The 25059-nt window shown below is 51.5% G+C and overlaps 10 protein-coding genes across 10 annotated transcripts; 5 read left to right on the top strand and 5 right to left on the bottom strand.

Moving 5' to 3' along the window:
- Positions 1-69: 69 nt before the first annotated feature.
- RHO25_002221 (uncharacterized protein) lies at positions 70-1725 on the bottom strand (the record flags this gene model as incomplete). The annotated part of the gene is made up of 1 exon (XM_023594905.2): positions 70-1725. One exon carries the CDS (start codon positions 1723-1725, stop codon positions 70-72), a length of 1656 nt encoding a protein of 551 aa, XP_023459335.1.
- Positions 1726-2653: 928 nt separating this feature from the next.
- Positions 2654-4359, bottom strand: RHO25_002220 (uncharacterized protein; the record flags this gene model as incomplete). The annotated part of the gene is made up of 2 exons (XM_065602201.1): positions 2654-3811; positions 3973-4359. The coding sequence occupies 2 exons, from the start codon at positions 4357-4359 to the stop codon at positions 2654-2656; spliced, it is 1545 nt and encodes a 514-aa protein (XP_065458273.1).
- Positions 4360-4921: 562 nt separating this feature from the next.
- Positions 4922-7171, top strand: RHO25_002219 (uncharacterized protein; the record flags this gene model as incomplete). Its single annotated transcript, XM_023594906.1, has 4 exons — positions 4922-5012; positions 5076-5619; positions 5724-5818; positions 6102-7171. 4 exons carry the CDS (start codon positions 4922-4924, stop codon positions 7169-7171), a joined length of 1800 nt encoding a protein of 599 aa, XP_023458708.1.
- Positions 7172-8480: 1309 nt separating this feature from the next.
- RHO25_002218 (uncharacterized protein) lies at positions 8481-10646 on the bottom strand (the record flags this gene model as incomplete). The annotated part of the gene is made up of 2 exons (XM_023594907.2): positions 8481-9195; positions 9250-10646. 2 exons carry the CDS (start codon positions 10644-10646, stop codon positions 8481-8483), a joined length of 2112 nt encoding a protein of 703 aa, XP_023459336.1.
- A 914-nt stretch (positions 10647-11560) lies between these two features.
- Positions 11561-13490, top strand: RHO25_002217 (uncharacterized protein; the record flags this gene model as incomplete). The annotated part of the gene is made up of 2 exons (XM_023594908.2): positions 11561-11583; positions 11651-13490. 2 exons carry the CDS (start codon positions 11561-11563, stop codon positions 13488-13490), a joined length of 1863 nt encoding a protein of 620 aa, XP_023459338.1.
- Positions 13491-13815: 325 nt separating this feature from the next.
- On the bottom strand, positions 13816-14838 carry RHO25_002216 (uncharacterized protein; the record flags this gene model as incomplete). The annotated part of the gene is made up of 1 exon (XM_065602200.1): positions 13816-14838. The coding sequence occupies one exon, from the start codon at positions 14836-14838 to the stop codon at positions 13816-13818; it is 1023 nt and encodes a 340-aa protein (XP_065458272.1).
- An 805-nt stretch (positions 14839-15643) lies between these two features.
- Positions 15644-17952, top strand: RHO25_002215 (uncharacterized protein; the record flags this gene model as incomplete). Its single annotated transcript, XM_065602199.1, has 4 exons — positions 15644-16169; positions 16224-16342; positions 16391-16463; positions 16514-17952. The coding sequence occupies 4 exons, from the start codon at positions 15644-15646 to the stop codon at positions 17950-17952; spliced, it is 2157 nt and encodes a 718-aa protein (XP_065458271.1).
- Positions 17953-18992: 1040 nt separating this feature from the next.
- RHO25_002214 (uncharacterized protein) lies at positions 18993-20735 on the top strand (the record flags this gene model as incomplete). The annotated part of the gene is made up of 1 exon (XM_023594910.2): positions 18993-20735. One exon carries the CDS (start codon positions 18993-18995, stop codon positions 20733-20735), a length of 1743 nt encoding a protein of 580 aa, XP_023459342.1.
- Positions 20736-20838: 103 nt separating this feature from the next.
- On the bottom strand, positions 20839-21357 carry RHO25_002213 (uncharacterized protein; the record flags this gene model as incomplete). Its single annotated transcript, XM_065602198.1, has 1 exon — positions 20839-21357. One exon carries the CDS (start codon positions 21355-21357, stop codon positions 20839-20841), a length of 519 nt encoding a protein of 172 aa, XP_065458270.1.
- A 2426-nt stretch (positions 21358-23783) lies between these two features.
- On the top strand, positions 23784-24201 carry RHO25_002212 (uncharacterized protein; the record flags this gene model as incomplete). Its single annotated transcript, XM_023594911.2, has 3 exons — positions 23784-23864; positions 23931-24046; positions 24111-24201. 3 exons carry the CDS (start codon positions 23784-23786, stop codon positions 24199-24201), a joined length of 288 nt encoding a protein of 95 aa, XP_023459003.1.
- Positions 24202-25059: the final 858 nt, after the last annotated feature.

The following is a 25059-nucleotide window of genomic DNA, read 5'->3' as shown; positions in this document are numbered from 1 at the left end:
GTCGACCTGAAGTAAATGGTTCCTTCATTGAGGACTTTTACATTGCTCTGCACGCTAGACTATCGAGAATTACGAGGACAATTCCCTCGGTCTGAACTGCACCAGCGGCCCTTCTTTCATACTCGTAAATGTGTCCTTCAACTGGAACTCTGTTCTCCGTTGTCTCCCATACTCTTTTGTTTCTGGGTTTCCCTCTCCCAGTGTACTTCCTGGTGCTAACCGCATATCGTACATGAATACCGTCCTCGCCAATGTGATCATCAATTCGTTGTATGCCATGCCTTTTCCAATACAACCTCTTGGCCCAACACTGAAAGGACAGAAAGCACTCTGTGCAGTGCTCACTGCTTCTGTTGTGACTTTCTGCTCCTGTGGAAGAAGCGAACCTGAAATCCATCGTTCGGGTAGGAAGGAAAACGCTGAAGGGTAGTAGGATTCGTTGTGGTGAATCGTATAGTGTGGTACTCCGATTACTGTTCCTTCTGGAATTTGTTCGCCGTCGATGGTCGTGCCTCCTGGCAGGACTTCTCTTGGTAGAAGACCGCCTACGGAGGGTGAGAGACGCATTGCTTCGTCGATGCAGGCGCGGAGGTATGTGAGGTTGTTGAGTTGGGGGGAAATGTGGATTTCTTCGACGTATTGGAAAGCGGAGCGGATTTCGGAAGCCAGAGTTGCAAGGGTGGTGGGGTTGTGAACGAGGTAGAAAATTGCGGCTGCGAGGGCTGTAGAAGTCGTATCCGAGCCCGCAATGATGAGGAGGTTGGATTCACCCCAAAGTTCCGGTGTCGTGAATCCTTTCCCCGTTTCAGGATCTTTGGCTTTCAAAAGATGATAGAAGAAATCTTTGCGATCGACGTCTGAACCCATTTTCATGCGTTCGGCGGCTTGGGCTTTACTGTATTGCATATAACGAGCGCGACCTGCGGCGATTTTGCGGAAGAAGAGTTTATCGAGGTGGAAAGTGTGGATGGGGAGGTAGGTGCCGCAGATTAAGTGGCGGTGCGCGGCGGAGCCTATGAGGTCGATTGCGAAGCGGTTTTGGGGGCTTTCGAGCATTGAGAAAGATTTTCCGAAGCAGAGGTCGCCCATTATGTCGAAGGTGAGGTAGTTGGCTTGGTCGGAAATGTCGACTGGGTTGCCGTAGCCTTTGGATTCTGGGTTGTTGGTGGGGACGGAGGCGAAGGTTGTGAGTTGGGTGTTGGAGGTGTTGTTGGTTCCGGCGAGGTTTTGGCAGAATTGGCGGACGTGCGCGAGGATGTGGTTCTCCATCGATTTTATCGCTGAGTCGGAGAAGGCGTGGCTTAGGACTCTGCGTTTCCGAGCGTGAATGGATTTGGAGATGGCGCTGTGGGTGCTGAAGGAGTCTTTGGTAGCCCAGAAGGCTTCGTAGAATCGAGCTTTGCGGACGTTTGATTTGAATCCGTAGATATCCTTCAGGGCGGTGTTCGAGTTAAAGGACAGGCTGTTGGGCCCGAATCGCACGATGGGGCCATATTTCTCATGGATGCGGTAGAATTCGAGGTGACGATCTCCGCGTAGAGCGTGGTAAGTCGAGTAGAGATCTGTGACTTTGGCGAGCAGCGGGCCAGGATACTTGGATAGTGGATGGAAGAAGATGCGGTAGATGATGAAGGAGGCAGTGTAGATGACAAGTGCTGCTGGGAGGAGGACGAACGCCAGCACGCTCAATGGCGAGCTGCCATCTATAGAAGATGAGAAGAACATTGCAGCGATTGTGCAACGTGAGGAGTAAGAGGAGGAGAGGTCTCTTTGGGCGGTCCAGCGCGTCCTACCATTTCTCACCTTAAGAACAATGTCAACCCCTGGTCACAAAGACACTTAAGCCGACATGCTGAAGCCCTTCGGAGTACGAACATCTCGGCTAAGGGCGGTTGGAGGCATAGCATGACACATGAAAGGGTCAGCGTCGTATATAAGAAGCGGACACCCGCATGTCGAGGTCCCGTGGATGACATTAGGTGAGCTGCTGAAGTCTGGGATAACACGCTAAGGAAGTTTGATGGAGCCGCAAGCATTGTCCAATCAAAGCTGCGGAAAATGCTAAGACCGAGGCTTGAACCGAAAGTAAGCGACGCTTGTTGTTTGGACCTGCCACCTCGCGTCTTGCTGATGATGCATCCTCTTCTGAGCCGCTATTGTTGGTCCAATGCTGCGCACTTGATGTTGTTGAGGGGTCACGTGTGGTTATATTACAAGCGCCTCGAAGTATCAAAGACTCGTCGCCCCTGAGAATTTCTAGCCGGGACAATGTACACATCCAGGAACTCGGCAGCTCTTCATCGCTGAGAATGTCAGAGATGAGAACTCATATCACCAACCTCCAATAATTCAGCATGCGGAATGCGTCGCATCTCGACCCCTGCTGGCCATGTTCAGGCAAGACGCTCGTAAGACAGGAAGGATTTAGTTGTGACAATGGAATCTATGGCTGCCACGTCTGACAGAGAAATAGGCCGCGTCGTAGTCGTCAATCCACCAAATCACCAAAGTTTTGGCCGCCACAGAACGCGAATAGATTCTGCTCCAATGGTTCGCACACTCCTCGGTGCACCGCGTCAATCATCTCAGCATGGTCGAGACTGGTATGCCTCTGGTCGAAATCACAGTGTATGCACCGACGAACGGCGTCACCCTACCATTCGCCAGCCTCTCGATATATGTCTTCGGACGCGCTCTTTGCTGCTACGAACATCTCGCCAATTGACATTGCAGTGCCGTCGGTCTTTGGATGCAGACTGGCCAGAGTTCTACCAAACCACAACTCGATGAGTGTTATTCCTAAGGCAAAGAGACTGGCGTTGCGTGTCTCCATTGGAAAGCCAGTTGGTTGAATTGGTGCCTTCGAAGCGTTGTTTGGGACCTTCCCCGAGAAAGCCGCGGACACAAAGGCATGTCCTAATTGTGGGCGTGAATTGTCTGGTTGGAGGAGGAATACATGTGAAGAATTCCACCACTGAGACATCCAGGAAGTGGTTTGAAGCTGCAATACCGCAGATGCCAGCTTCACTGCCAGGGCGAGCCTCAACTTTCTCTCAAGACCTTGGATCAGCGCTTCTCTCAAGCTCACAACAGCCGTGCTGCTGGAGATACCAAAGCGGTCCATCAGATCGACTCGGTGTCGCCGTTTAGGGTCCCCTTTCAATGTTATTAGGCCATCCGGGCTGGTAGTTTTACTCTTGAGCGCAGCACACAACTCTCGGTCTGGAGCCTCCCTTGCTACTATCGGGGCGTCTCTTAGGCTAAGGCTACCCAACGGTGTGTGCGGCGGAGTCACTGGCCCGCCTTGTGCACCGGAGTCACGGCTGCTCGTAGCATCTTCTCTCACAAGTTCAATGTTCTCGACCATGGTTTCGCACCACTTTCGGACCCATGGAGAGGCAATTTCAGCTGGAGAGTTTGCCGAGTGTAGGGAGAACAACACCCCAAAGTGAGAGTGCTTGTCAATCTCATCTTCTGTGGTCAAGCAATCCGGCCTGAACGAAATCCTGTTTCGGGACAGGCACATCCTGGCACCGTGCGCCACTGCACAATCGCATCCCCTTGCGAATTGACGGCACAAGGCAATGTGGAAGCTGCTTGCCTGGGCACGCTGTAGTTGGTATGCGTGGGCGGCTGAGCGCGCATCGGGCTCTCTGACTGCAGGCATAGAACTGCGGTGCCCCAGCAGAGTCTGTAGGTCATCATTGTTCTTGCGAAGCTGATCGAGTGAGGACTGATTCGCCGGTTCTGCACGTGTAATTTGGATTCGCTTCCATTCTTTTCGATAACTGCGCTCATCTCGCCACTTGGGCTGCAATTATCAGCTTACACATCCAGACGGGTGTTTTGCACCTAAGTGCGGCGACAGGCCATGCTTTGTCAAACAGACGCGAGTAGCATGAAACTGCCTGTGGCCAAGCTCATGGGCGTAGACTTCCATGTGATCGAGGAACGGAAATACTTGTCACGTACCTTGCCTGACTGATCAAGCTCCAGTCTGCTTAGAAGTGTCTCCAGCAATTCCTTAATCTCACTCGCCGTCTCCATGTACGCGCGGTAGGAGTCCCTCAGCTTCTTCTCGAGTTTGCGCTGGAGATCAGGTTGACTACATTCCGGCCCGGCAGGGTCGGCCATCAGCCGCTTAAGTTGGCCAGGCTTTGTGATGTCAAACAACAACGCCTGGCAGTTCTTCGAAAATTTCGCTCGCTCTCGCTCTATTCCTCGCAACAGCCGTTGGAGAACCTTTGAGAAGCTCCACCATCGCTTGATAGTGCGGACACCTTTCACGTACAACTCTAGCCCTTCAACGACCACCGGGAAGACGGCCAAAATCACTCCTGCAACTTCGATGCCCGACATGGGTGCAAGCTTTGTGTGCAATGGCTGGGACAAGATGTTCGGGGCAGGGTGACGTTGCGAGAGGTTTGGTGCAAAGAGCTGCAAAGTCCATCTTATGTGGGACTTCGGCGTTGCAGCTGTGATTCGACAGATCTGCAGCCACGAGGCTGAACGACTGCACACCTCCCACCAGTGCGGGGTCACCTGCAGAGGTGCTGCTGGTAGTCTCAAGATAACAGCTGCATACTACTAGACTGCACCGTTGAGGATTTTCACTCGCAGCAATTGACGTACAACATCACGAGGTTATCGCCAAAGAGTACAATCATCGAGATTTCCAGGACTTGTGCTAGCTTGTAAGATCTGTCACGAGCAAAATTGTGTGATAGAGGCCTGCTTCAGGCGCACTCAGGCTATGTCAGTCGACATACAAGCGCAATCCACGACTTGTTTGGAGAAAGGCAATTTGTTGGATGCAAGCGTCGAAAATTTAATCAGTACTCCCGCGCATACTCGGCTCCGCGATGAGCTCGGCCGGTACAGAGTATGGTGTTCGAGCAACAACGCTTGCGAGAATGGCGACATGGCGTTGAAGCATCAGCTTCGACATTCTGAGCAGTCAGAAGGCTGTATCATGCGGTTTTTGACCGAATTGGAGGACAACATCACAGATGGTAAGCCCGCCGAGAAGACAGACTTTCAATTCGCGGAGAATACTAACGCTAGCTGCACTGCAGCCAACGAAATAATCAGAGACGGAAGGATACCCTACGACGAGCTGGATTTCTCGGACAGCGATGCCTCCCATTCTAGCCTGGCTGACTCCGCCGACGGGCGGACTGAGCTTGAGCAGATCATTGATGACATAGCTGACATTGTGACAGGTCTGTTCGACCTGACAAGATTTGTCAGTCGTGCATGCCCCAGTGACCTAGCGATCAAAGCATCAAATCTGAATATGACGCGCTTCAACCTAAGTGATGAAAACGAGGCCTTAATCGAATTCCCAGGGGCGAGTCGCGAGATTATCAACCGCTTGATCGAAGCGAGTCACAGGCGAAGACAAATATTAACATATTTGCACGAAATCGAGCCGACTCATTCAGACGCAGACTCGAAGGCAGATAGGTTCCGTCTCTCCAGACCAAAATTGGTGGAGGGACTGGTCCCAGATACCGCATCAGAAAGCGACGATGAAAAGCGGAAACAAAGCTACCTACAGATGGGCGCTTACCCTTACCACATTGAGATACCTCGAGTGACAGATCTGGAATCATGGAGGTAAGTTCCCATGCTCCATTGTGCGAGTACACTAATAGTCGCGTGGGCTGCGTATCACGAGACATCTGAGACCATTCATATGCACGTATGCACACTGTGAGCAGCCTCTGGAGCTCTTCGACAGCCAAGTGGAGTGGCTTCAACACGAAAGGTCACACAGGAGAGAATGGAGATGCAGACGATGTTCTTGGCTTTCCCGGTTTGCAGACAAGCTACGGGAACATGCTCGAGCTCAACACAACCATGAACTGGATTCTACAACGATTGATCTCTGCGAACGACCGGTACCATTTGACTCTCTGACGATTTGTAACCTTTGTGCTAAAGAGGTCCCGAACTTCATTGACCATGTCTCCGAACACTTATGGACGATCGCGTTCGACGCACTGCCGCTACGTCGAGATTTGTGGCAAAGCAGTACGGAGCTCGGCATTTACCTAAAAGTTCGTGACATGTCAATATTCCACTGAGAGTGGTCCCAGACTCTCAATCGCGTGACGGAGCAACCCAGCAGCTCCAGGGACCGGAGAATGACTTTCTTGATGCAGCGAACAGTGGAGATATGGCGCAGGTTAAGACCCTCTACACCCAGATTCGCAGCGAGGGGAACCCCAATCGCCAAGAACTTGGCCGCAAAGCGCTCTTGGAAGGCTCTAAAACCGGTCACACTGGGCTAGTGGAGTTCCTGTTGGAGGAAGGGCAAATACTCTCGGATTTCAGCGATACAAGAGGTCGAACACCTCTTTGGTGGGCTGCCGAGAATGGTCACGCTGAGGTTGTACGACTTCTGATTCAGGATCCGACAGGGTATATCGACGAAACGGATGAATCCAATGACACAGCTCTATCGCGGACTGTCGAGAAAGGATCCGCTGACGTCGTTCAGATGCTCGTGGAGAGCAAGGCGGTAGTCAGGTTCGCCCATATTTATAAAGCTGCCAAGAACGACCACAAAGACATCCTTCGTTATCTACTGACATATGCAGAGGATGCCAATGAGGGGAACCGTAATTACGCGGAACACCTACTCCATGGAAGTGCTTTTTACGACTTGCCGGAACTCATGACCAAAGTGCTGGCCCTTGGCGTAAATGTCAACGCTGTCGACCGCCAGAGTCGAACAGCCCTCCACGAAAGTGCCACGTCAGGCTCTGCGAGAACCGCCGATATACTGCTAAATCAGGGCGCGGATGTGAATTCGCTTGACCAAGGCCGCCAAACACCAATCTGGATTGCAGCGACTTCTGGGCACACGGAAGTAGTACGTCTTATGCTCCAACGACCCCACGAAGTCTCCGTTTCCTTCCTAGACTACGTTGATGAGCTGTTGAATAGAGTCCCAGGTACGAGGCAAAATACGATCTACGCCCTTCTCGCCGCAAAGAAATCCGCGCTCTTGGCAGAAAATCCCCGGCGGAGACTAAATACTTCATGGACCGATACTTCGCGGACCGATACTTCGTGGACCAATACTTCGTGGACCGGCACCACTAGAGCGAACCCCGATACACGCCCTTGGCTGCGCACAAATCCTACTCACTACGGCCATTGACGTCTCAAACAATAAGCACCGGACTGGAACATTAGTTGGGTTGGAGATCGATCTATTTGAGCGACACAGTCAAGAGCATACAGTATGTTCCGTCTAGCATTCGACTAGAAGGGGTCATACTCAGCATGGTAAAGGATAGATGAGCTTGGTTGTACACCATTGTGAACCAGTACTTGGGTTCGAATGTAGGCCGTGGCGCCACTCAGGGACGTGAATCCTTCCGCCACAATAGGCTTAATCAGAGTGGAAGCGAGCATTCAACCAACAATGCAGATAGCCACCATTATTATCTCTGCGCATTTGAGTTGAACAATGCCACTCGATATCAACGTTCGATGCAAATTACCCAGAGGCGCGTCGCAGAGCTATCTCGACATTATCCGTCTAAATATATTTTAGCGCATCAATTTGCCCCTGTCCCGTTACCGTGACTCCGAATAAGCCGAGCCAACAGAGGTGCCGAATATCAAGAAACGACAGTCGACTTCCCCTGAGAATTTTGCGAGAAAGCAGAGTAATGCACGAGAAATGAGAAATGCTGCAAACGTGATATGATGACTCCGAGTACATTAAGGCAACAGAGGTGCCGAATATCGATCAATCGGAGTCGTTTTCGCTGAGATTTCCTCGAAGAAGCACAATGATAGATGGAGAACAATTCACTTTTCCCCATTCGATCATGATGACTCTGAGCGCATTAGAGCCAGCAAGGCGCTGGTGATCCAGATGCAGAAGGTATCCTCCCTATGAATTGCAATGAAGTGGGATGACGAAGCAGCGGAGTGAAACAACTTCTTTTCATTCAAGTACGATGACTCTGAGCGATTGAAGGCAACCAAGGCTCTACTAATCCGGAAGCAAAAGAACACGCTCTTGGCAAGCTGTGCGAGAGAGCAGAATGGGAGGCAATTTTGAAGTGAAGCATCTCATCTTCTCTCCGTTTAGTTCAATGACTCTGAATATATTGGGAGCTACTGAGGTGCTGATTGTGAGGACGCACAGCTCATGCACACTCGTGGCCTGTATGAGAAAGCTCGAACATAGAGATGAGAAGAAAGCCGTCACTCGATCTAAACAGGTCAACGGGGAGATCTAAAGCTCGTGTCATGTATGACCATTCATTTTCACATTACCACTATACATCAATATCCTCGAGCGCCTTTCCTGCGGCGCCAACCAGCGTGCAAGCTGTACAAAAACTTCTTGTTATAGGCAACATGACACCAATATATGTATCATTCCATGCCCCATGCTTCGTTATGCATCGCGAGAAAATTCGACGCATCCGGCTGGTTGATCATCGTCATCATCACCCCAACCACCCCTCGAGCGTGTCTCTGACCTTCATCCACACTCCACCTGCTCCGTCCCTCTCCAGAGCCTTCGCTGTCGACCTGATGGATTCAACCGCCCTCTGATTCTTAATCATCTCCGCAGAAAACCAACTCCCATGCAATCCATAAGGAACTCTTTGCGGCAGCTGCACTCGTCCCACAACTTTTTGCATGTTCTTCGCATCGACGATCCACAGCTCTGACTTAGCCCTTCCCTCACAATTGTCCGCCGGAACGTCTCCATCAGGAGTCAGTTGTCCTTCGTCGAAAGCGTAGAATAGCAGGTATCCATCATCTTCAGAAGCAGGATTCTGACGAGGCACGAAACGAGGTTCTTGCGCGAACCAGCCAGGTGGCATGACGAATACTCGAATGGAATCTTCGGGATCGGAAGTTTCGAGGACTTGAGCCATGGTGCGAATGTCCACAACACCAGTAACACTTTTCGGCGGATTCGCTCTGCCACGTTGAATGAGCTTCTTCGCATCTATCTTGACGATCGCATCGATTTTCGTAGCCTTGCCAAGCGCAGCGCCAAAGTCGGTAGTTGTCGTGGAGCAGCCGTAGACGTATTGCGCTTCACTCATTTCCCGCCCAGGATGAACAGAGGGGAATTCAAACGGCACAGCCGAGAGAGCCCATTGATGGGTGATGTTGGTGGAGTTGAGATCGAAGGAATAGTAGTACAATCTACACTGATCCTCAGCAAGAGGGTCTCGCTCATCTTCGTAGATGGAAGTGTACCGTTCACCGACGCGCAAGAGGGGTTCCTTTTCGTCCAGAGGCTGGTCTGGGTCAAAATTTGTGTGACCATTCCCGGTGTCGTAGGAGCTGAAAAACGGCATTCGCTTGGTCTTCTTTGCGACAGAAGAGGTGAGTGGCTTCAGTGGTGGTGGGGCCATGTTTCCGGCGGCGTAGATGAGTGTTGCGGATGTGAGGCGGCAGGCGAGCATGTTCACACTTGACACATGGCCATCCGACTCGACAGTATCCCACGAGTTGGCAGTGTGGAAAATGCAGCAACCATCGGTCTCGAACCATTGCGTTTCAGCGGGAGAATGTCGTGGGAAGACTCCGAATCGAGAGGGCTTGCTAGAGTCGTAGTGAACAGTCGGCAGGCCTTTTAACTGATTAATTGGGTCCAGAGTCAGAGGCAAATCCATTATGATGGTATGCTGAGACGATACCCCAAAGTCGTGCATCATCTTCGCCCCCGAGACTTTGGGTATGCCAACATTCACCAATCTCTTGCCTTTCGTTCCAGTCGTGCTAGACGCCTTGGGTATAACACTGTACTGCACGTAGGGTGGCGCAAAGCTGGCATGGTACAACAGCATCTCCTTCGATACCGGGTCGACTTTTGGGTGTGCTGTTGTCCACTCCCGCATGAAGCTGATGAGACCTCCATCTTGTCCAAATGCCTTGTCCTTGCCCTGTTCCTCCCTCTCTTCAACTGGCTCGCCTTCAGCAGAGACGCCATTGTACCAGCCAACAGTCTCCAAGCCAGGCAATTGTATTCTCATTGGTGGACCACTCTCACATGTAGCAAGAGCCCTGCCATCGTGGTATATTACGTTCGTGTTGGCCACGGAAATCTTCTTAATCTTTTGCTTCGATCCGGGAAGGTGCGACAGTAGGACCAATAGGACAGTCCGCAGTATGCGAATTGTGACCCATATGAAACTTGCCACAGGACTGACCAGTGTAGCTATGCTCGGCAGTATTGGAACGCGTAACCTGTCGCTCCCCAGCGTGCTGAGGTACAGGTCTGTCAACACAAATTGGTTGACAAACTCAGGCGTAACCTCTCCCGTTTGCTCGTCTTTCGTGAAGGACACTCCCGAGAGCATACCATCTCCATCGAACCAATGTGAGTCTCGTCCCAAGTCATCATTTGAGACGGGATTGCTGCCATTGCGGATGTATTCACCCTCAGCCAACTCTTCTGGGATACTACCAGTGTATGTGCATGGTGTCAATGGCAGCGTCTGTTGTATTGGTGCAAAGTTGCCAGACAGATACGGATGTTTCGCTTGGGGAGTAGGTTGGATATTGGTCGAAGGCGAGCGCTTTCGTTTCTGGCCAGCCAGAGGGTTTGTTATGAATCTACTGCCTCCTCCTTCGCTGGTGAGCTGGAACATGTTGTGGTAGTGGTCGACCTCATTGGGTGGTCACGACCACACGCGACGACGGGGAGGGCGTCGTCTAGTAGGCCTGGTCGTGGTGGAGTAGTCGAGAGCGATGCAGGGAGGTTGGCGATGGTCAAGGTGAGAGGGGAAGCTGCTGCGGTCGATCGAGTTATCACATGCACTTCCAACAACATGGGCGAGGGCAGTGATGAGAGCTGGTTCTTGTTGCACGAACAAGCATGTGCGTCCACGGCACGTCAAGCTCCGCTCACGGCCGGCGCGTAGCGGTGGTGAGGCGACGGCGAGAGCGGCAACACCACGAGTCTCGCGACAACATGATGCAACAAGCACAACCAGATCGATTTCGATGGGCAGAGCTGTCGAATGACATCAGCAACGCGGAGAGCTAGGAACTGACTTCCGCTCGGATCGCTTTCGAACATTGCGAGGCAGAAGAGATGGTATAGCGCCACACTTGTCTCGCTTCTTTTTACAGCGAGACTCAATTCATCGGTCAAGCAAGCGTGATGTCGGAAGTCGGAGCATTAATCTGCAGCATCGTGCATCCACCTCGGGATCCACTTCGCCAGTTCGCCTCAACGCAAATCCACGGCTGCCGGCGCGACGCGGATTTTCCTGCGCGGGCTGTCGAATTAGTCTCGCGAGTGGCGGTGTTGGGAAAAGTTGGCCTGCCTCCAGCGAACAATGCGGGCTGCGCGGACACAAGAGAGCCCGAGGACGAGGAGAGACTTGCTGGCAGCGACATCATTGTCGTAATGGAACGAGGCGCATGCATGGAATATCACCACCACTAATCAACACCACCACCACCACCACACTCGTTGCACTCACCGCATAACAGCCGGTCCCAGCTCGCGGGGAGCTGGATACCCGTGTACACTCTCAACACTGTCAACACCGTTACCATGGGCTACGAATACGCGTGGGTGTAAGTCCGCATCATCATTCATTCACCTGCCTGAAGAGATCGGCACCCACTAACCTTCTGCCTGCAGCCACCTAACCTACACCCTTCCGCCCGCCGCTCTCCTCTCCGCCCTCTACTTCCCTCTATGGACGAAGCTCGACACCTACAAAATCCTCTTCCTCATCACCATCGCCGTCGTCTCTACGATCCCATGGGACAGCTATCTCATCCGGACCAACATCTGGTCCTACCCTCCGAACGTCGTGATAGGCTGGAAAATCTACGATATTCCGGTTGAAGAGGTCTTCTTCTTTGTGATTCAGACCTATAATACGTCGTTGCTGTACCTGCTCACGAGTAAGGCTGTGCTGAAGGAGACGTTATTGGCAAAAGAGGACAAAGGGACAATTGGACAGCAATGGAAGTATATCAGATGGGGAGGGCAGATGGCTTTGGGATTGGCTCTGAGGCAGGGAATTAGTTTTGTGAGCGCAGGAAAGGAAGAGACGTACTTGGGGCTGATTCTGGTCTGGGCGTTGCCATTCCTGCTGCTGTTGTGGAGTCTGGCATACCAGTTACTTGTCAATCTGCCATTGACGTGTACGTGGTTTTCTATCGCTCTGCCGACTGTATATCTTTGGGTCGTGGACACGCTGGCATTGAAGAGGGGGACCTGGGTCATTTCGCAAGGCACAAAGACTGGGAGGGAACTCTGGCCAAATCTAGAGATCGAGGAGGCCATATTCTTCTTCTTGACAAATTGCCTCATTGTCTTCGGACTTGTCGCCTTCGACAATGCGGTTGCTGTGCTGAACGCTTTCCCGGCGCATTTCAAGAGCATTCCGCAATTGCCAAGCCCGGTCCTATTGGTCAAGGCCCTTCTCCTTCCAGCTGCTGCGTACGACGATGACCGGATATTGGGCTTGCAGCAGAGTGTTGCAAGATTGAAAAGGAAGAGCAGGAGCTTTTACTTGGCATCTAGTACATTCCAAGGACGATTGAGGATCGATCTGATCATACTGTACTCCTTCTGCCGTGTAGCAGATGATCTGATCGATAATGCTAAAGATGAGAAAGAGGCGAGGGAATGGGTCAAGAAGCTGACAAAGTACCTCGACTTGGCATATGGTGTAGCAGAGAAGGACGGAGCCGGCAACATCATCCCCAGCAACGATATGAACCGCGGCCAAGCAACGCTCTACATCATGCACAACTTCCCGCCCGAAACGCAACTCGCACTGATGCTTCTTCCTACGCATCGCCTCAGCAAAGAGCCACTGTACGAATTGCTGAAAGGTTTCGAAATGGACCTCACCTTCAATAACCAGAAATCCGGAAAAGGCAGCTCTGGACCAATCAAGACCGAAGAAGATCTTGACCTTTACGGAGCACGTGTTGCAGGAACTGTTGCCCTTCTCTGCATCCAACTCGTCCTCCACCACAATCCTGGAACCTCGGAGTCCCAAGCCCGCAAACTTATGAAAAGCGGCCACGACATGGGTATCGCGCTTCAATACACGAACATCGCCCGTGACCTGTCTGTTGACGCCAAAATCGGCCGCTGTTACGTCCCTCCATCCTGGCTCAAGAAGGAGAAACTCACACCTGAGGCCTTCATCGCCGGCCTCGTCACAACAGGCAAAGTCGACGATTTCTTCTGGAAGAAAGTTGAGACCATACGAGGTCGTCTTCTTGATCGTGCGTTCCAGTATTACCACGATGCGATACCGGCTGTGGAGGAGCTGCCCAAAGCCGCTAGAGCGCCCATGCGCGTCGCTGTGGAGAGCTATATGCAGATTGGACGTGAGCTGCGAAGGCCGGGCTACCGTGTCAAGGCTGGGAGAGCTACAGTACCGAAGTGGAAGAGGATATGGGTTGCTTGGAAGAGGTTAATATCTGCTGCGCCGCGGGAGGAACCAGCATCATGAGGATTTCGTTTTCTGCGATGTACAGCCTACGCTTGCGGCATTTGCGACTGAGGCATTTCGGGTTCTCTTTTTTCGGCATATTTTGAGCGCATTTCTGAAGTGAATATTGTGAGCATATAGATACCCTTCTTCGCGGGGAGATATTGGCATAGCGGGTTAGCAAAATCTTGTGTCTCGAATGGAAGGCACGATCAATGTATCACAAGGATATGGAATCCACTTTGGTTCCGCGAAAACCCAGAACCTTATTCCGCGGCCCAGACATCACACAGGTAACTCACTCATATGCCTCCATCGACCGCCCTGTCAATTCATCAAAACTCAGCTATGCCCCGAATGTGGTGTACGAAGGTGCATTCAAGCCATCCTGCTCTTGTTTCAGCAACACCTCCAGTTGCTTGACTACATCTTTCGCCTCCCGGAACGCATACGCCGCATCGCTCTCCAGACATCTGATCACTAAGCGAGTCAACTTCACGTCGTCCAGCTCGCCTACCGCGATCTCCCGCCAAATTGCCTGCGTTGCCCATGGCTTGCTGGTGATCTTCTGCGTGTTGCCACGATATTTTTCAGGAATTCCGGTGCTATCGCTATACCCGCTGCGATTCAGCGCATATGTTTCGAAGAGATCGCAAATCCGGTCAGGTGCTCCAGTCGCTTCTTGGACGAATACTTGCCAAAGCAGGACCTGCAAGATGCATACACCGAGGCTGTATATATCGTGTTTTCTGTCGTATGCATGCTCTGCATACCGTCCCTGCCTTTCTGGGTGCTGGTAAATGGACTTTTGCCAATTTGTCTCTCCGAAAAGGGAAGTTGCGCCAGACAGCTTGCTGATAAACGACCAGTCCTGAACATACAGCTTAAAAGCTCTGTCGCCGTCGAGGGGCGTTCCGAGAAGAAGAACCGCTCGAGGGCGAATTGATTTATGCTTCAGCTCTAAAGTATGAATGCTTTCGACAGCTTTCGCTAACTTGAGACAGATATCCAGACGCTGCAACAAGGCCGGCTTTTCGCTTCTTACAATTCTGTGCTCGAGACTCTCCCAGCTTACATCCTTTGGCAGTGGCACGATAAGCTGGAATACCTTTGTTCCATCCGGCTCGTTATATGGTGGCTGGCGATATCCGAGAACAGGGAGCAATCCTTGCAGCTCTTGCAACTTGTCTTCGTTGAGTAGACTGCAGAGCATCTGGACGTCGTTCTCCCGACTCTTATTCTCCAAGATGAAATTGCCGTCCTCTCTGCGCGAGCTAGTAGCGTAATTCCCTTGGCAGACAAAGATGCCGGAGTCGGGCAGGATGGTGAACTTGGCCTCGTTCACTGTTTCATGCTTGACTTTGAACATATCTGATGTCCACAGATAACACGAGGGACCAGTGCGTAGTTCATGAAGCATATCACAGTAAGCTTGTAATTGCGAGCACGATCTCTTCAAGAGCTGGTCTTGTTGCTCTAGCTGATGTTTGCTTCCAGGACCTCTCCAGATTGTGTACCGCAGTCTTCCCATATGGGTGTCTTGTACCTTGTCTAACCCCTGCAGCGTTGCACTTAAATCAGCTTGAAGCTTGCGAAGGCACTTTTCGAGCTCATCATGAGTGCTCTTTGGAACAGTCTGGGCCTTTTGAACATGCTGAAGATTCGCCAAGCCGCGAGAAAGAGTGCCCTCTTTCAGGTTCAACGTCGTCTCTCGCAAGCTACAAAAGCTCCACGTCAGAGTAGCTCGGTATTTAAACATGGTCGCGGGACGACTGGTCATACATGCCTACTCATGACTTCGTCCATGGTCTGATATGTCTCAAACCTATCCCACAGCGCAGTCGCTGCGCGCAAGACCACATCAGCTATTCCTGGAAGTGCGAGCAGAACTCCTGCAGTTTCGGCCATAGTGCAGACCGAGTATGCGATTGGGCTTTGGTCGGCGCTTCCGGTAGTGTTGGCGATTGACCACTCCTCTCAACTGACGTCGAAGGCGCTGCATGCAGCACAAATGCGGATGGCTTGGAGCCTTGAAGTCACGCGGTCAGCCCGCAGCGCACTTGCAGGTGCGACTCGCCTGTGCTCAGCCTCTACAATTTCTCTGGCACCTCTCTTTCGTTGGAGCATTTCTTCCCCACCTTGTTCGCGTAGCATGAGATCTGCAGCAGACGTCCATGACCGACCGGCAAAGCAGAATACCAGCACAATACGACTGGCAGGATGCGCCGCAAGCATCCGTACAGCACGACGGCAAGCCCGAAACTGCAATATGGCGTGTGCAACGGAAACGCAAAGGCAAGAGCAGAGACTTCGAAAAAGACATATACATTTGCAAATGGCAAAGTCTGGCTGGAAAGAACCCCACACAGGCCAAATACGTCTTTGGCGAATGCGACATGCTTCAGCGCTTCAAGCATCCCAACATCGTCAAATACGTGGACTTTGACTACAATCCTTCACGTCAGATCGCTCGCCTGTTCATGGAGAATTGTAGTCACGGCGACTTAAAGAAGCTAGGACGAAAGCTGAATGCAGGAGAAGCGCACAGTGTTCTCTACCAGATCTCCAACGCCTTACTATACATTCATCATGGCGTGTATCATGATGGCGTCAAACTCAAACTTGGGACATTCGAAGCACTAGAAGGTGGGACGCTGCAGTGGAGTCGTCATCTGCACCGTGACATCAAACCATCAAACAGTGATTCTTCAGGATACCGCATCAGCTTGGTATCGAGCTGACGAAAAGGACCAGTTTTCATCTCAGACACAACGAAGAACGGCATATACGTGAAGTTAGGCGATTTCGGAGTGGCCAAATCTGACATGGAAGGCACCGCCAGTTACGTTGGAACGAACGCTTATATGGCGCCAGTAAGATGACACACTTGCTGAAAGCGGAACATACTAAGACTTGGCCAGGAACAACGGACGGCATTCCGAGGTCCGGGCTCTCGCAGGACGACCTTCAGATGTGATATATATGCGCTCGGCCGTGAGTGAACGCCAATGATGGGAGAAAATTCGCTGACGCGTACTATACAGTCACAATGGAGCAGCTCGTGGACCCAAACGCGACAGCACTTTCGTCGATCTTTAAAGAATGTCAGGCTCGTCTGGACGATGACAGGCCTCGCAGTGGAGCCATCGTCGACCAACTCAGGACTCTGGAAGGTAAACGAAGTCTCATTGACGAGATGCTAAGCTGCATTAGAACCACTACTGTAGCTAAACTTGGTAAACAGCAGGCCAAAAGGATCAAGACCGAGCTCAATACATTTGATGAGCTCTGTGAGCGTCTGCTCGATAGCGGATCGCAACCGAGTGGGAATGTGCTGCAGGAGTTCCAGGAGTACGCACATGGTCCTGGCGTGGTTGAGTGGAAATGTGGCGTGGTTGAGCAAGTTTCAGCGCGACTCGCGAAGCATGAAACTGATGTGCGATTTGCAGACAGTATCATACATGCTAAGGACTTCTCTCCTCTCAGTAGTGATGATAAGAGTGTGGAGAACAGTGTCGCGGCGGCGGAAAAGGCCACCGAGAGTGCGGAGCAAGCATCGCGCGAACGCGAACTGAAAGAACAAAACGAGCGTTTGGAGCGAGAAATCGCGGAAATTCGGGCCAGGTTGTCAGCTACAGCGCAGACAGGTCGGACACGAGGGAGTGAACGTCTGGACATCGGACTCGGAGCGAAGAGTGAGCTCGAGACAACAGTCAAACCCACGCTCAACGACCGACTCGAGCGTCGCGAACCCAGCGTTAAAGGTCGTGAGCAAGCTGGAAGTTTGGATGCACGAAAGCTTTTGTCTGCAAGAATGAACCCATTATCCAAGCCTTTTGTGCCATCTCTGGTACTTCAAGATCCTATCAAGGACACAACTTCCGGAGCACTTCCAGAGCCCAACGGTGTTGGAATCCCGGATACAAGCCGGGGACCTGATGGCTCAGTCTTACCCTTACTGTCCGGCACGAGCCATGGCATTGACGCGCAGGACGTCACTGCTGACGGCCAACGTGAGCAAGACAATCGCATCGAGACACTAAGGAAGTCGTCCTGGACCGCACGGGAATCAGGTGGTCTCGGGCAGAGAAGGGGGCTCAATTCCACTTTTTCGAAGCAGACAAGGAGCGCACAACCGCTATCTCTACGCACACCTCCTATTGAATCTCAAGCAACGGAAAGCATCCGAGGTCGACGACGAGACCCTCTCCTACAACGAGACCTTTCCCAACCTGCTCGCAGGAGTTCTCGCCCTCTGTCATTCTCGCCATCCTTGAACTCGAACCCTGCAGATTACTTCCAGGTCAAGGGGTCTCTACATGAGCAACTCTTCGAGCAGTATAAGTTCCTGCAGGCGCAACAAGATGCATTGCGGTACCAATTGGAGAGACAACAGGCGGAGAACGCCGAACAGTCCGAACGTGAGGGCTGGAAAGACGACAAGTTCGAACGCCTATTTAGAACCCGAGAACTCAGTTTCTGAAAGATGTCTCGCTGAGAATCTCTAGTCCAAATCCGAAGTTTTAGACTGTCATGGCCAGAGTGCTTCGTCACAGAAAAGTTGGGCGCTAAGGGACCTTGAATTTAACTTAAGAAGACATGATGTACAAACGTACACGAGAGACTGAATTTAAGGACAGGTTTGCTGAAGGTTAGTCGTTCGGCGATGCAGCTTCGCTTGGGTCGCCGTTCTTCGCTCTGAGTCATTTGCGGTGGCGCCTCGATATGTTGCTAGTAGTACGGCCGGCAAATAGCGTGCTCAAGTTTGGACGTAAAGGTTCTCAGTCTCTTATGATACAAACATGGTGACTCTTCTCAGTTGCCATGAAATTGAGGCGCACCGTATCGTGAAAGTATCTGGTCGTAAGTGTCGAACTTGTGAAAGGGTGTGGTCAAACATGTGTTGAGCTTGGGCCACTTCGTGGTTCGAGGATGTCGCCAAGGATATCCACTTCTTTCCTTCGCATTCTGTATTGCCCGAATCGACCGCGTCTCTCAAGTCACACTTTCTCGCAGCTCACGCGTGGGCTCGAGGGCGATCATGATGTCGATTTCCCGCCTTCTGAAACGCGCGAACTCGTTCAGCAGTGGCTGGTGGCCGCCTCAGTCCGTTGTTGACCTACATGTCAGCCGGAAGGCAATACTTTCACTCGTTGCAGGCTCGCGCGATTGACACTGGCGATGAAACGCGAAATGGCAATCGCAGCCTACTCTTTACATCGCGAACTACCTAAGGTAGTTCACTGACTTCCCTGCTGACCCCGCGTTGCAAGCCAGTGAACCTTGCAAAGACACGCGACTCGCAGGCAGAGCCACAAGGGGCCTTATCTCCAACTTTTCTCAGGACATGTAGGTTGTTTCCGCAGCATCGAACTGATTGCGCACTACAGTCCTCCGCCCAAGGTCACCTGAGCAGGTGAAGTGCTTATTCTGCACAGCATACAGGTGCAGGCGAGCCTCAAGCAGCCGGACATCACAGTGCCTCGAATTTCGAATTGCTAGGATCCCGGCTGCGCGGCCAACATGGAACCAGACGTCACCACGAATCCGCAAGACGGACTCTCCACGACGCAACGAAATGCGACGCAGCCAGAGTCTTCTGAGACAGTATCTCTGCGTCGCCTCAAGAAGCGAGAGACAGATAGGCTCAGCAAACGCAGGACGCGTGAACGGAAGCAGCTACATATGCAACACATGGAAGCTGTGATGGAGAGCCTAGAGCAACACGACTCGAGTGGCCAAGTCGCTGCTCTTCGTGGCCAGCTGGAAAGGTCCGAGCGAGAACGCGCTTTACTTGTCCGAACTTTGCAAGATATTCAGCATCTTATTAGCCAGAGAGGGCCCCGGGCGAATCATTCCGAAACGAGGAGCTCGAGTACAACGAGTGATGAGCATGGCATCACCAGAGCTGGCGCAATTTACCCACCTGCATCCGCGGCGGCTCATCGACGCATTCAAGATGATATGCTCTCAAGCAATTCCAATGTCCAGGACAGCCGGAAGGCGAATCAGGAATTTCATCCAGCTCGGGCGATCCGAGGAGGGCATGAAACCAACGAGATATGTGCTCCGCCGCCGAACAAGACGTCTACCAAAACCACGATCCAATCGCAAGCGTACAATTGGATCAAACCTGCCGCAAAATGTTCCTGTCAAACTCACGTGAATCGCTTGTCCGGCCATGATGCAGTGTGGCAAGGCAACTATTGGAAGTTCTGTGTTGATGTTCTGGACGAACGATTCGACTGGGCAGAAGACATCGGGCCCGCTGACGACGACGAGTCTGACGATGTGCTAGTCCGCGGAGTGCTTGAAGGTTGGGACAGTGTCGAGCAAAATCGCCGCGCTCCATTGCATCCTTCTCTGCAGATGCTCCGTCGCGTTGACGAAGCTATGTTTGGACCAATACCGATGACTGAACGACTGGCGATGCTCCGAGCCATGCATTTACTTCTCCAATACCACACCGATCCGACTGCAGAACGCTACGAGCGCTTACCTCCATGGTATACGTATCGACCTGAGCAGCATAAAAAGCACACATATGCGGTCGAGTACTGGGCGTGGCCTCAATTCCGTCTCCGTTTCGTTGGAGACGAGCATTTGTACTGCGGTAATGGCTTCTTCCGAATGTACCAGGATGAGATGCGACTACTATGGCCTTTCGAGTTCCGAGACTGCTACACTCATGATCTGGAAACTGGGCTGTACAAGCCAAGCATGCTTTTTGATCAAAGGATCAACAACATTAATTGCTGGACGATGGGGCCAGACTTTTTTGAAAAGTTTCCGGAGCTGTCTGGCGTTATACCTACGAATCTACGTTCGGTTCCGCAGTCGATGCCCGCAGCGGGTGTGTCGAGGAGAGGGAAGCCGCAATCTTCTATGAACACCACGTTTCCAAGGCAAGCCCGGACTGGCTTTGTAGAAGCCGAAGACGACGAGCCAGTACAAAGACCAGCGCAAGGAGGGAATTACGCCGCGTGCTCTGCGCCTTGCAATACAGTATCGCTTCCACCTTATCCGCAAATAACTGGGGTCACAGCTTCTCATTTTCAGCGGATGCCTGCTACAACGTTGCACCAGAGTCATCGCCGGCCTGTTCAAAACCCTGTGAACGTCTGGCCCAATGCCGGGTATGGGTGGCATAATTTGTCTGACACCGAAGCTTGGTTCAACGAACTCGGAACTACTGGCACTGGCTCTAGCTTGGACGCTGGTATTGCTGAGAATGTCCCAATGGAGCCTTTTCTTGACATGGACTGAATTTGTTACATTGCGGCTGAAAGGTATTGAAGTACTGCATCAACAACAACACAATTACAATCAAGTGCTTGCCGCCCACTCAGAACCCCCAACGACAGCTTCATCAAGCACTCTCAACCTCACTAGGCTCTACCTTCTTCCCATTAGCACCCTTCTCCCCCATAACAACATCCTTGAACACCGCAAAACTCGACTCCGTCTCCCCCAAAACCGGAAAATGAAACCCACACTTCGGACACTGCTCCCTCAGCACAGCCTGCTCCTCACTCAACTCATACTTCTTATCCTGCGTCTCCGCACAAACAGGACAAACTCTCAACAACCTCGTCCCCACCAATTCAAAATTCGTAATCAGATCTTCCATGATTGCACCATTTGCTGCCCAGGCTTTACAGTGTTTGTGATAGGTGTTTTTATGCCAGTGGTAAAGTGCTCCGCGGGAGGTCCAGAATGAACATTCGTTGAACCAGGTTGGATCGTCGGGGTGTTCCCACCAGGTTAGGTGCAGGAAGCCGGGGAGTTGCATGAGGTGTGTGCGGGTGTCGGAGAAGAGGAGTTTGAATTTTTGGTAGGCGTCTGGTGAGGAGAAGCGGACGCGTTGCATGGAGAGATAGATTGGCATTTTTGGTGCGTGTGTGTGGGGGATGCAGGTGGAGATGGTGGCTGTGAGTGAGATCAAAGTATCGGGAATTCTGATTGTTTGGAAATTGGGCACTAACAATTCTGTGAAGGTATGGGTACTCGACTTTACTTCTATCGTATCATGCTTCTGCTGATATAAGTGCAGGCGAAGAAGGGCGAGCGGCTGTTTGACAACACTTTGGATGTCTTCGTTATCAGCCTTCCGCAAGTCGACTCCTCCAGATTGCGGTCATTGTGTCTTGGGATCGACCCCTCTTTCTTGCTTATCTTTGTTAACAGTTATCAGACAAATCATGTCAATGTGATTCGCCAGATGGATTGAAGTACTGTGCGGAGGTTCTGGGGTCAGCTCAAGTCGAGTCGATATCGAAGCGATATTCTCGACGCGATGGATTATGGAAGCAAGCTCAACTTTTACGGGTCTGTTCTGTCCAATGCGGACTCTGTGTGATGGATTCGTGAGTGCCAATACCAAGCACTCAATGCGACGACACCAAAGCGATGGCTGGTGCCTTCGAGGCAGGTGAATTCTCGTAGATGGATCAGGCTGTCCCTACCAACCAAAAGTGAGTACTGGGTAAGCGGCTTTGAACCGGCTTATCATTTAATGATGTCAATGCGCTAGCCAAAGAGTCTCTGCATAAGACAACAAAGCGATCAACGATTTCGAACTTCTGCGTACGTTGCAGATGCTCGTAAGTGCGTTCTCGACCTAGGCCGAGCGAGACTCTCTACTGCGGTAGCTCTCGCCATGCGGATGTCCACCAAGTGTTGTCGTTCGTCATGTTCGACAGTCGTGTTTTGGCCGCGAATCACCCTGGCGGGTTGTCACCATTTCTACAGTCATCCCTCTCGCTCGCGCAGCAATTCGACTGCTCACTTGCTTCAACAGCTGTACTACTCGAGCTCTCTGAGCATCTCTTGCCTGGTATTGACGGGCCATCGCGAACATGTTGCCCGCTCTCTCTGTTCCGACAGCTTATATCTCCATAACATGAACGAAGTTGAACGCCCACCCAGTCGAAGATCAGATCTCGGAATGGAGCAGATTCGACCCACGAACCAAAGTATGCTAGTCTCACAGCAAACACATGGACATACTCGGCGGTTCGCATTAGTTGGACTCTAGCCAAGTTCCGCTAGCAAGAATAAAGCCTGAAGACATCTCTGTCCTCACGATGAGCTCGAATTTTATCCACCTTCCAGCGCGTCGTACGACATTCTCACCTCTCGTTTCCTCTATCAAAAATTCTTCTTTTCCAACATGCCAAGTCAAGGGGCATTTATCCTGCTCTTTGCTTTCTTGACCCAGCTCGGCAGTGCTACGGTCTACTGCAATGCTCCTCCGGTATGTCGCTGTCAACAACGTCCTCAAAAGCTGTACTCTTCTGGTGACTGACCGCTCGATAGGGCACGTACATCTCTTGCGAGTCGAAGAATGTAGACCTGGATTGGTGTGGTCCCGTTTGTGGACGCAGTTGTGCCGGTAAACACACCAAAGTCGCGTGCGAAGCTGAGTAGTGAGTACTGCAACTGATATTTCTTTTTACCGACCTGGAGCTGAGGTCCTTACAGTTTCAATGGTGATTGTTTTAATGATCCAGATTATGGTCCACATTGCCATGGAGCAGAATGGACCGGGAAGAATTGCTATTGTTACAATTGAGGTGGCGCGTCTGTCTCCAGTCTTTGAGTAAACGAGGATGCCTGTGTCGGCGTGCTGACAGAGGAAATGTCCTGCTCGCGCGACAAAGTACAGCACATTCGATGATCAATGACTCTATGAGCGTCTCACCCACTGCATGTGCAGGATCAGGCTGGCTTCTCACACAAATCTTCAACTCCTTTTGCTCCGTCGTACTCGGTGCTCACATATTTGCCGAGAATCAAATATGCGAAACCCAAGCCTGATCGGTCACATTTGTCATTGATATTGTAGTCAACATTCTTGCCGATCAGTGATCCAATGACTCTTTTGATCAGAAGACCTGCCCTCGTGCAGTCTGGTTAAGACTCCATCTGGTGACGGTAACATGACATTACTACATCATTCGCTCTTCTCCTGCCCAAATCATCATGCAGAAATTGGGCTTGACGCCAATCAATTGACAACTATGGATATGAGTTGGGACAATTTCGGTTTATAGGCTTGGCTGTTACTAGCTCTTACATTTGAAGACGCTGGCTTGGGTCTAGAACGCCTAGTGAGAAGAAGATCTGCAACTATCAGTTTGATGATGTTCGGATGCATTGACTAGTCAAACACTAGCAGATAGAAACAAAAGGATATGAAGCAAGAGATGTGCTCATTTGAGGGGGCTTCCATCTTTCCCGTTCACCCGTCTCATACATCGAACCCAAAACGCGATTACGCAGAGTCCTTCTTTACCCTCCAGCGATTCGAATATGCCTTGCCTTAGAGATTTCATTGTGCTTTTAGCATTGGGCCAGCTAGGCAGCGCTGGAATTCTATGCAAAGCGCCTCCGGTGAGTGAATGTCCATAAGGCTCAGGGAGATGTCATTGCTCTTGCAGTCACTGATGTTTGACATAGGCGAAATATACCACTTGTGAGTCGCAAGGCGTGGAATGGGTAGGGTGCACTGGGGGTGGAGCTTGTGCGACGTCGTGCTTCAACAACCCGAAGAACGATGCCTGCGAAGCGGAATAGTGAGTACTTGACGGGAAACGAGCGAATACGTATCCCGTGTCTGGCAGTCTGACATCGACACAGTTTCGAAGAACTTTGTTACCCGGACTTTGATACTGGTCTGGAAAAATGTGACCCAGCGGGGTGGAAGGCGTCCAACTGTTACTGCTGGTAGACCGTTACAGGCGCGTGAATGCTGGTGGGGAGTTGTCCCTTGTTTGGTGGATATTCTTGTTTTGCATACAACAGTGACAAGCATGCGGATTGTTGGCGGGCTCATCGTATACGGCATAGCCGCCAGTCATGTTCGTAGCTTACATCGATTTCTACCACCTGTTGCTCCATGCATCCGGATAAGCCCTAAGTAGGACACTACGGTTTGTCCACGTCTAACAGAAATCGGGATCTCGTACTTAGGGTTTCTCCGAGCATCGTTCCAGGCGAGCGTTCAGCCTGGTTAGCCGCATTACCAATGTTGTCCATACAATGATTCCTTTGCTCCTTCAGCATGAGAGACCTGCCTTGCGCATCGTGATAAGAGAGCGGTCGCGCGGTAATAAGAACGAGGTTTCGCTACATCGCCGTTTAGCTGCAAATGATGTTAATGAGGTACAGCGACTTGATGATAATCACTGTGACTTCCTTGGATCTTAATTGGAGAACGCCGGTCCTAGTATGTTGTATTCTTAGCTCTTACAACATGCCGTGCTGGCCACCGCCACAGAAAGCCTAGAAAGAACTGTTTTTACATCGATCAGTTGAAGGAATTCCGGGATTGTCGGATGGTGAAATACTAGCAGTCCGATGCAAAGTGATATAAGACGAAGAGATGTGCTCGCTCTCATCTTCTGGGCAGTGCACTTCGATCCCCGAAGTTCTCCACCAACGACAACCTCTGTTTTCCATCCTGTCATTCCACCATGCCTTGTCTGAGAGACTTCATCATGCTTTTGGCATTGTGTCGTCTAAGCAGCGCCCAGGGGACCGTATGTCATGCGCCTAAGGTGAGTGGAGATCAATGATCTTACGAATA

The sequence above is a fragment of the Cercospora beticola genome, chromosome 2 (assembly GCF_033473495.1).
Source record: "Cercospora beticola chromosome 2, complete sequence".
In the NCBI taxonomy this organism is placed as follows: domain Eukaryota; kingdom Fungi; phylum Ascomycota; class Dothideomycetes; order Mycosphaerellales; family Mycosphaerellaceae; genus Cercospora; species Cercospora beticola.
Note: the sequence above shows the minus strand (reverse complement) of the source record. Positions and strands in the feature narration are given on the sequence as shown.